General features: G+C 37.1%; 2 protein-coding genes across 7 annotated transcripts in view; one reads left to right on the top strand and one right to left on the bottom strand.

Annotated features, from left to right (window-relative positions):
• LOC306850815 (coiled-coil domain-containing protein 28A-like) overlaps window positions 1-10,680 on the top strand; it is a 30,181-nt gene extending 19,501 nt beyond the window's left edge. The window contains exons 1-6 of one of the 5 annotated variants that reach the window (XM_079386713.1): window positions 6,225-6,498; window positions 8,344-8,506; window positions 8,620-8,783; window positions 8,863-9,017; window positions 9,121-9,143; window positions 10,041-10,680. In XM_079386713.1, the coding sequence (XP_079242839.1) occupies window positions 6,423-6,498; window positions 8,344-8,506; window positions 8,620-8,783; window positions 8,863-9,017; window positions 9,121-9,143; window positions 10,041-10,095 (636 nt within the window). In that variant the 5' untranslated portion in view covers window positions 6,225-6,422 and the 3' untranslated portion in view covers window positions 10,096-10,680. Of the gene's footprint in view, window positions 1-6,224; window positions 6,499-7,433; window positions 7,777-8,343; window positions 8,507-8,619; window positions 8,784-8,862; window positions 9,018-9,120; window positions 9,144-10,040 lie in introns of those variants that run through there. The other 4 variants (XM_079386715.1, XM_079386716.1, XM_079386714.1 and 1 more) reach the window with 4 other exon arrangements.
• On the bottom strand, window positions 1,792-6,961 carry snap23.1 (synaptosome associated protein 23.1). 2 transcript variants are annotated; one of them, XM_079386712.1, is made up of 8 exons: window positions 6,816-6,961; window positions 4,775-4,889; window positions 3,898-3,939; window positions 3,707-3,755; window positions 3,452-3,569; window positions 3,092-3,265; window positions 2,765-2,909; window positions 1,792-2,613 (listed from the first exon to the last, which is right to left on the bottom strand). In XM_079386712.1, the coding sequence occupies exons 2-8, from the start codon at window positions 4,829-4,831 to the stop codon at window positions 2,554-2,556; spliced, it is 645 nt and encodes a 214-aa protein (XP_079242838.1). In that variant the 5' UTR covers window positions 4,832-4,889; window positions 6,816-6,961; the 3' UTR covers window positions 1,792-2,553. The 2 variants fall into 2 exon arrangements, with proteins under 2 accessions (XP_079242838.1, XP_079242837.1); XM_079386711.1 differs by having other exon boundaries at window positions 6,619-6,938.
• Window positions 10,681-10,751: the final 71 nt, after the last annotated feature.

Genomic DNA, 10,751 nt, shown 5'->3' on the forward strand with positions numbered 1-10,751 from the left:
CTAAGCTATTAAGCACAACAGAATTGTCTACAAATTATAATATTAGAATATTTAGATACTTTTATAATATTTAACTCTTTTAGCTACTGTAAGTTTGTGTTTACTTACTCTCAAGATGCCCCAGTTCTGAGTGTTGTGATCATTTAGTTGTACGTGTTAAAGTTTCCTCTTTGCATCACAAAAATCCCTCAGAGAGAGAGTTGGCCGGGGTACACATAAAGAAGAAACAGTGTATTTATTTTACTTTGTCATAACTTCTCATTAGTGACGTAGTCAGGAAGGGGCTGTTGAAGGTACTTGCCCACCCCTTAACCACATCCCACCTCAACATACACTTCTGATATACTCCAGACAAGAGCTTTTCTTCAAAATCATGTGTATCAGTGCTGATATTGATAAACCAATGGTTGTAACCATAGAGGAACATATCTAAAATCATTAGATAATGACAGGTTTTGCACATGCCTTTGCTACTTCTTGTGGGCAACCGTTCTAAACAGGAAGTGAGGCATCAAAGGGTGGTTGGAAGAGAATGTTTTTGACCTACATGGGAAAAATACCCTGAACTGTCCTTTTAACTTTGTGATTTATTTTTTTTCTTCTTCTTTCTAATATACAGTGGTGGCCAGAATTATTAGAACACCAGTCTCAGTTTGTTGTTTCTTCATGTCATTCCAGACAGACTGGATGATGATGAGATCAGATCTCTGGCTGTTGTCAGACTCCTTGTGCAAACAAAAATCTCTGACTTAAAACCATTTTTTAGCTGGTGAAAATAATAGTGTTCTAATAATTTTGTTCTATGCTTGTTGCGAGTAGCATTAAATACTCTGGGTGTATCTCACGGAAAGAAAACAAGCCTTTATACCAACAAAAAATATGGGAACGTCATATTGACTTTGGTTCTAAATTTTATAAATGATAAAATATCTCAATGCCAAACCAAGTTTCAGGCCATCACAACAAGGAGCTAAACCAGGGAGATGAAGGGAATCCTGAAATGTTTCCTCAGATTTAGTTTTTATCATCCGATGTGGTATTACATTAGTCAGACTCTCGGGGAACAAGGCTGGCTGATAACTAGAGGACAGTTCCTCAGCATACGTGGACCCTCCTCAGCAGTCTCCTAAACAGCAGACACAGAAAGTCTCGAAGGGAGTTGAAACAAAGGCACTGTCCTAGTTCTTGAGGCCTCAAATGATTCAAATAACTAGGCTACTATGTAATCCTCCTTGAGGAAGACCAGAGAAGAGTCAGTCCAAGAAAACTATCCATGAAAAAGATGAAAGCTGGAATTAACAGAAAACAGTCCTCAGCACTCAGCTTTGGTAGGCTAAGAAAGACCATACAGACATTAGATTTCTTTTAAAAGAGTGCCTTTGTAAAAGTTGAAAGTAATGTTGTTATAAACATACTTATCTTATATGGAATAATATTTGCAATACAGGCAGTAGAGATATTAACAGGCATTCAAACACAAAATTGTCTTTTTAATCTTGCCGTTCCAAATACTTCTGTTAGGATGCATCTTTTTTCATAACTGGTGAGAGCTTGCCATTAAGTGGTCAATTCCAGTCATTCCAATAGAAACCCACGTTTTCTCCATGCAGATTTCGCATAAGGTTCAAGCCCTTCATGCGAATTTATTGCATTGAATAAAGAAATCTGCTAGGTTAGACCTTGTTGCAAAATTAACCATATTTCATTTCACCATAAAATAACTGAGTAATATGACAGCCCCCTCTACTGGTAAAGTCACTTCTACGCACAAAAAAGGGAAAGAAACCAATACATGATTATACCGGCTTTATTAGCAGTAAAATTGATTCATTGAAATGCCCTTTTCCTACATAGCATGGTAAATTATGCCATTAAAAAGGACACTACCATACATTCCCCCCAAACATCGAACAGGACTAACTGTATTCACAAGGCCCATTAATGTCTTAACAATTAAATATGAGTATAATCAGTCACAGATACAGCTAAACAGAAAAAAAAAGATATTACATAAAAACCAAACATTATATCATTAGCCCAAACATACATCAATGGCTATAAGGGCAGCAAACCAGAACATTAAAAGTTCTGTCGTAAGTCTTTGGCCCCTCATTCAGATTCAGATTCAGATCAGTGAAACATTTAGCCATGTTGACTGAAGTGCAGGGAGAGGGACGGACAAAACCCATCACCATCTCGAGAGATTAGGCTCCTTCCATTACAGACTGAGAGAACAGCAGTGAGCAAAGCCACAAAAACAACTGCACTCGGTGCGTCCAGCATATTTGTCTCATATTAAGGGTGAAGACTTGATTGTACAGGAGGCTCTGGAATAGATCTGTGTGTGCATGTGTCCAACCATTTACAATAGAACAAACAGAACGGCAAAAAAGGCACAGATGGCACTGGAAGAACTTAACTCACTTGCTGCGATTCATTTATGTGAAGCAGAAAGTGTGTGTGTGTGAGAGAGAGAGAGAGAGAGAGAGAGAGAGAGAGAGAGAGATCGATCAAACAATCAGGCTCCAGATTGATGCTGGCAGTGTCCATTCTCTACAGAAGTTTGTTGGCTCGCTGGTTGGCTTCATCAATGCGAGCTTTATTCATATCAGCCTGGGAAAAATAATATATATTTTTTATATAAAAAATATCTTAATTAAATTGTTTAAAAACAATAAATGTTCATTTAAATAAATAAATAAATAATCATATTTTCAGAGGTCCACTTCATTAGATGCCTAGTTGTTTGACTGTGTAGATTTACCTTATCAGTGATGCGGTCAATGGTTTTGTTCTGTTTTTCAATCTCATTGCCCATATCCAAGGCCAAATTCTTGAGATTCCCGATGATGCTGCCCACCTGGTCCAGATTCTCCTCCATCTCATCTTCTCGTGCATCATTTGTTACTCTTTTGGGAAAGCAGAAATATCAATAAAGCCACAGAAATGAGAAGAAAGTGTAGCTTTAATGTCAGATTTCATAATCTATTTCAAGGAAGTAAAGCTTAACATACGGTTTTCATTTACTTGCTTTAAACAATTGATTCAAATCAAAAGATTTAAGTATTATTTAGTACAATTTTTCCTTTACCTCTTGATGTAGGGGCCAGATGCGCCCCCTGACCCACCCGAAACAGCCTGTCCGTTGCGAACGGCAGTGGGTTGGCTGGATACAACGCCGCCCTCTTTTCCCTCCGAGCTTGAGTTGTCATTACCTGTGCCCCAAGTCTTCTTATATCTCCCATCATGCTCAATAGACGTGACTCTAAAAGAAAAGAGGTTTTTAATACTCTCATCTACTCCTAAAAGATCTTATGACAATTCATTTAATTTCAATAAAATGCAAAGAGAATTCCCAACAAAAATGCTACTGAATTTGATGCTATATAACACAACGTAATGCAGAATATTTTAAATCCAGGAGCTTAGAAGTGGAGTTATAATAGCGAACCTGTCACATGGGCACACACACAGGCCACAGCATTTGGACAGATCAGTCAGGTTCTTCTCGGCATGCCTCATGTCCTGATTGATCTGGTCCATTCCTTGATCGACTCGCCTCAGTTGCTCTAATCAAGACAGAATGAAGAAGGTTTCAGCAATAAAATGAGCCAGCATCTCCTAAACAAAGTTTTTATAGATTATAGCAATGGTTTAATGTGAGTAACAAAGTAATGAGGAGGAATGGAATAGTGCAGTCACTCACCTCCCTGCTCATCCAGCATGGTTATTGTTTTGACACCCGTCTCCCGGCTCTGAAAATATACAAATGCTTATATCAAGATATATATCTCAAATTCAAATGAGCAAATGCAGATAGCTGTAGGCATTCTGAATCTGTACATCAAATAACAGTAACATGTTTGTCAAGCCTCCGGGCTTCATTGGAAATCTTACCTCCTCTGCCATCTGTAGCATCCGCCTAGTACTTTCAAGTGACTGAAAGAAACAAAACGCACATATTCAAAAGGTAGTCAAATCACTACGGTAATGTGACACAGCGCACATTCTGTTGAACATTAATTTGAGTTCTGCATGCAAACATCAAATAAAACAATACACACTTAACATTTCAGTGCGTCTTTGGCTCATAAAGCCAGAAAGGGTAGATATACAGGTAAATACAGAAATTGTCCGAAATGTGAAAAGTGCTATAATGCTATGAAGCCATGCATGGAACACAATGGAAAGGCATAGCTGTGAAAAATAAACTTTTCCAACTATGGCTATTAATCCACTTTTGACCTGGGAAATTATATTCTAAGGGTGGTTAAACACTAATGGTACAATTACAGTAAAAAACATGTAATGTCAGAATGAAAAAGTGGGTGGGGTTTCATGGATCTCTAGTTTACCCCCAGTCACCCATGCTGAGGTGCAAGAGCACAGTGTCCCCTTCATGCTATTAGTCTTTATTACAGCACACAGGCTCATGTGAGTCCCTTCAGAAGCAGCAAGGAGAAAGAGAGAAAGAAACAAAGTTATAAGTAAAGCAAGGAAGGAGTATGTTATTATTATCTGACAATTTTAGTAGCAAGAAAATAGCAAAGTCAACAAGAAGACATGAGGAAAATCTTACAACTGTTAGTGCAAGAGAAGTATCAAGGTTGAAAAATAGAGTAATACAATTGTGAGTAAAAGAGAAATACTTTGCAGTGACTTTGCTGTCACAAACAATGAGAGGGCACATATACAGGAACTTGCAAAATCACATCTAATCAAAACAAAACTAATTACTTTGTTATATCGCTATAGTAATAGATGACAAGTATACCTCATCTGTAACTTGGTTGGCTCTCAGTGTGATGTCCTCCACTGTCATGTCTGCCATCTTGCTGGTGTCCAAGTTTGCCGCCCCTCCTGTGGCCTTAAGCTCTACGCTCTGGGGTCTGGAGGTCAGAGGTAAGACGTCAAAAGTTTAGAAGCCATTCATACCCACACAAACAAGGGTGCCCACAGAAAAAGCTTTCCCATGGAAATTTACCACCTGGAATATGAAGGAAATATTGTCATCATTACTCAGCCTCATGTCGCTCAAATGATCTTCTTTAATGCGAAACTCCATTCAGTACTACAGAGGTAGTCCATACAACTCATTCGCTAATGTTCCAATCTCTGAAAGTCTTCCATATCAAAACTTAAGTTTTAAATGCAACTTTTGCGACACAAGGCTGAGTACATGACAAAATTGTGGGTGAGAAAGTCCTAATATATAATGAAAATAAAGAAATTCAGCATGAAAGGTTATCAGCTGTCAAATGTGTTTTAAAATTCATGACAAATTCAATAAAATGCGTTACACCTCAGAGAACACCAAGGGGTCACAAACAGTACAGACAACACATTTACGCAGCGCTGATAATACGCCCTTAAACAAAAACTGAAATTGCGTATGTCTATGCTGTTTAAAACACTGTTAACAATGGTGTGAGATGGGTGTGTGAGAGAGATAAAAGAAGTGTGATGTTTCTATCAAGCTTTTGTGGATGACGTGTTCAACATAAGATATACACCATTTTGGGGTACATTTCACTGCAAAGAACCCTGAAGAGTAGAAATACATTATAGAAATACTCATAATACATTAATGAATAAACAGGACACTCCAGTCAATTATCAACTAGCATGTAACTGCCACAGCTTACAGTATAAATCTCACATGCACTGTAGTAAAACTGTGGTAAAAAGACTAATAAAGTGCTTATGAGTGTGTAACAGGCCTGTCTGCACAGGAAATAGATCTCATATCTTTTCCTTCATTTTTGCAGACTTTTCCTGTTGCAAATTCCAATAAGGTAGATGCAAATTCACAAGAACAAATTTATGAGAATATTTCATCCAAAATGTTTCAAACCCGTATGATGTAATTTCTTCTGTCTAGCACAAAAAGACAAAAGATGCAACGAAAGATAATGACTGAGGCAAATTCTGCCTTACAACTGCTTTTGTGAAAGTCATTCAGGTTTGACACAACATGAGTGACCAAATGACAGAATTTGAATTTTTGGGGTGAATTATTAAATGTAAATTTAAATGCACTTCTATTAGTGTTAACTTACTTATCCAGGCTTTTCAAGAGTGTTTTAAGGGGATTAACATGACCCTGAAAGACACTTTACTGACTTCATTGAACAGTCCATCCATGAGAAACGCCTTTTTAAGAAATTTCCAGTTTGTCAACAAAAACCGGTTCCTCAAGGTAAGGTCATTACATCATGTCTCTCACACTATTTTCACTGTATTCTGCATCAGACAGACTATCTGGACCTGCAGATATGCAGTTCATATGGGATTAAACTACAACATGACTCCTCTATATATGATGATCTGACAAGTCCTCCAAACCAACATTCTGGAAACCATTCATATTTGTTTCTTAAACAAGACAATCCGATCTTTTCAGAGAGTATAAACACATAGCAATGATGTTTAATGCTGCTGATTCCAAGATGTACGGTTTACACTCAACGCCAGAAGGACAGAGCACAATTTTGCAAGGTAACGTTAAATAAAGAAAGTTAGTAAGTTACGTTACTTTGAAAGTGGGAAAGTCCTCGTGATTTGCCCAAGTCTCAAAGATCCCAACACCATTACTAACGGACCGTTTTTTTTACTTACTGTTTACTCATGATGTTTCACGGTGTTCTTTATCACTAACTTACTGATAAAAAGTGTTTGATTATTTAAGACAGAAGTCGGTGAGTTGGTCTCGTATTCAGTTCCGCTTTGGGGAAGTCGAAACGCATTAACATCCTCTTGTTTTGAAATACGTTACTGGACGCAACCTGGAGCACAACGATTCACTCGCTACTTACTGAGGTTGATTCCAGGACAGGAGTCGGATAAGACTGGAATCGATCGGTTTAAGTCTTTAGAAAGTGTTTATTGGTCGCGCTGATCCAAACTCTTTCCGAAATTCCGTCAGACAGATCGTGACTGTAGTGCGCATGCGCGGTCATATGATAGGTGACTTGGTGCGCATGCGTCAAAGAGATGCAAATATAAATAGAAAAGATAATTATTAATAACACCAGAATAGATGTTGGATACTGTAAAGCGTTTATTAGAGGCTGTTAACATTTTAATAGATCACTCAATAAAAAAAATGTTTTGGGCTATTTGCAACGATTATTACTAAGTTCCTGTATAAAAATAAAATAGGAAGAGGTGGCTATTTCTAGTGCGTCATTAATGTAATGCACGAGTATGTAAGTAATGATGATTTTTAAAATACATAGCATTAAAATGGTCCACTGTAACGAGTGGCTTTTGTGATTTTTTAATCTTTAAGTGACTCTCTGTAACTGGTTTAACTAACCAGTCAGACTTCTATTTAAATCTGGATTAAAAAAAAATGTTCGTTGGTAGAAAAAAATTAAATTGATTGTGCGTTGTAACTCTTTTTGAGAGTCGCTTTAGTTGAATTACACAACAGTGCGTGTTGATATCACCACGATGACGTGCAAATCCAGGAAGTGCCTTTTGTAAACTTGCTGGTCAGCTGTACCAAATTTAGAGCAGCCTAATCTCGTCTAGAATGTCTCTCAGAGGGGATACTATTTCAGTCTAAACAGTGGAGTCTTCCTTTGTGCGGTAAAATAATGCGTATGATACAATTGTGCATGTGTTAGTACATTGCTCTCATGATTTCTCCGCATGTTTTCTCGCGGCTCGCTCGCGTGTTATTGACATGTTCCGTGTTACTGTAAAAGAGGATTAGACGTGCTTGTTAGTGCACGTGATAACACCGTGTAATATCACCGGACAGTGTTTATAGTAAGTTTGATTGCCAGTTTGAATCATTTCGTCGCCTGATTATCATGAATAAAACGCTAGATGTTGTGTAATCGCGGATTAACGTTAGTGGTTCCATCCGGAGTCAAGGGTCCGCTAGGGGGCCTCAGAAAACTTCAAAATGAAATTAAAATGTATATTTATTTAGATGTATATTATTTAATAATTATGTTACAGAATCTTACTTCATTATAATACTACATCCTGCTACAAAAATAAGTAAAAATGTATTTTTTTATTTATCCTCAATAATTGTTTTTATAGCAGAATTTACAGTACTTGAAACTTTTGGAGTCACGTTATTGTATTGTATTCATTATTGTAATCTGTAAACACCCCTAGTGTCATGGAAAATGGGGGATCTTGGTGTTAAGAGGCTGGGAACCAATAAATGATGTAATATTCCCAAAACTTGCAGGGAACCAATAAATTATGTAATATTCCAAAAACTTGCAGGGCATCATGGTCAAATATATGTTTTTATTGTAAACTAAAATCACTTTAAACTTTTCAGGCTTCTCTGCTCATTAATACTATTTTATTCTGTAGATAATTTGGATGACACAATGGAAGAAAAAAGTAAGAAACGTAAAAGCCCCAAACCGTCTTCTAACCAGCCTCCTCCCCCAGTCACAGCACGAAAAGCAACATCCAGCAGCAGATCGTTCGGTGTTGGTGGTACGCACTCCAGTCAGAGGACAAAGTATCGCAGGTGAGCGTTATCTATCATCATCATATTAAATCTGTGTAAGTTAGTAAAATTACAGTTTCATATTTCAATCTTCATATTTTGGTTCATTTATTCATTTTGTTTTGGGGTTTTAGGGGAGTACGAGACAAACCGAGGCCTCAGAGTCAGTCGGGTAAGAGTAATCAGTCTGCCAACACCCAGCACTCGTTTCTCACAGACGTGTCTGATGTTCAGGAGATGGAGAAGGGGTTGCTTGGCCTTCTTAATGACTTCCACTCTGGAAAATTACAAGCCTTTGGTAAGCTCTTACGGCACAGTAATGCTACATTAAAGTGTGTTTACAGTTTTGATTCGAATTCAACTCTTCTCTGAATCAGGCAATGAGTGCTCCATTGATCAGATGGAGCATGTGAGAGAAATGCAGGAAACACTGGCTCGTCTGCAGTTTGACCTGTATGGAGAAGTGGATGAGCTGCCAGAAGACCAGAGGAAGTCTGCTTATGACACTAACATGGATAAACTGTTATTAAATGTAAGCTAAGCAATATTAAATATTTAGTCATACATTCACAAATCAATGAGTTCTTTCATGTAATTATCCAGACTATCTAATGAACTTCACTTTTTCCCTTCAGCTGGAAGAGTTAAGCTCCTCAATGTATCCTTTCATGATTTCACCAATTATGTTGACGTCTTTCAAATGGATGTTTTAGTGGTTAAGTTAAAGAAATAGTTCATCTAAAAAAAGGAAAATTTGTTGAAAATGTACTTGCCTTCAGGCCATCCAAGATGTAGTTTATTTCTTAATTGGAACAGATTTGGAGAAATTTAGCATTACCTTACTTGCTCCCCAATGGATCCTCTGCAGTGAATGGGTACCGCCGCTTTTCATCAAAAGTCCATAATCCATAATACTTTCTCCAGAGAAATAGTATGAGTAATCCACATGACTCCAGTTCAATTAACATGTTTTGAACCAAAAAGCTATTTGTTTGTAAGAAACAAATTCATCAAGGCATTTTAACTTTGCATTGTTGCTTCTGGCCAAAATACGAGTCCATAATTTCTGTCTTGAGACAGCCAAGATGATTTTTTTTTTTCACTGGAGAATGTAGTGTTATGGATATTGGACTATTTTAATCAGAAGCAACAGGTTGAAGTTAAAAAACCTCTCGATGAATTTATTTATTATAAACGCAGCTTTTTGCTTCACAAGATGTCAACTGATGGACTGGAGTTGTGTGGATTATTGTGATGTTTTAATCAGCTGTTTGGACTCTCATTCTGACGGCACCCATTCACTGCAGAGGAACCAATGGTGAGCAAGGGATGTAATGCTAAATTTTCTCAATAGGTTCAAATGAAGAATAAACTCATCTACATCTTGAATGGCCAGAGAGTGAGTTAATGTTTTGGCAAATGTTCATTTTTTGGGGCGAACTATTAATTTTAAGTTGTTCAGACTCTTTTTTTAGTTGTGTATTGCATACATAAAAGCAAGTGATTTCTCATATGCTTTGAATGAGTATGAATTCTTTAACTATAATTTTTTTAGACAAAAGCTTAACCTTGCTGACAGTCAAGATGTCCCCAGAACTTCCAGCATATGAGCTACAAAAGCTCTACCACGGAGAATGCTGTGTGCATATTTAGCACAGAAAAGCTGTGGAGAAACACCAGTCATACAGACACTGTGGATCTTAAACTTGTAGAATTGGTCAGCTTGGCTTGTTTGCACTCTATAGTTTTATATATATGATATCAAAGAACAAATCCAAACAGTTGTGAAGCAATTCTCACTTGTCCTTCTCATCACATCATATGTTACCACAATAAATATGTTCATAAGGTAATGTTCGATAACATTGTGACTTCTAATCTTATGTCTTAAATGTTGCCTTGGAGTTGTACAATAGCAGCACCTTTGCATTTTCACTTTAACAAGGAACTGATGGGCTCAGTTGTATTTATGTCCCGTTTTAAGGGAATAAATAGAAAGAAAATGGCAGGTTATTTTCATCCAAGATGTCAGTTTCCTGAGACTGCAGAAATAGCATTGTATATTTTTGGTTATAGTCATATTTACATGTTTTATTCTGAATTGAAATGTGAAGTGTAACATAGGCTACTGGCTGATTGTTGATTAAACTTTTTATTCATGCTTCTGTCAATAAAGTTGAAGTTGTATTACCCCACATCTGATTTCTCAATTACGTAGATTAACTGCAGTATTGATATAGTTACGCATTTTAACATAAACATGCTA

This window comes from Barbus barbus (assembly GCF_936440315.1).
Source record: "Barbus barbus genome assembly, chromosome: 30".
Lineage (NCBI taxonomy): Eukaryota > Metazoa > Chordata > Actinopteri > Cypriniformes > Cyprinidae > Barbus > Barbus barbus.

What these genes read in the sequence shown, in the direction of transcription:
- snap23.1 (XM_079386711.1), bottom strand. An exon ending in CCAACCAAGTTACAGATGAG is followed by an intron (nt 3,940 to 4,774) that starts GTATACTTGTCA and finishes TGTTTCTTTCAG; the next exon opens with TCACTTGAAAGTACTAGGCG. An exon ending in TTGACCGCATCACTGATAAG is followed by an intron (nt 2,614 to 2,764) that starts GTAAATCTACAC and finishes TATTTTTCCCAG; the next exon opens with GCTGATATGAATAAAGCTCG.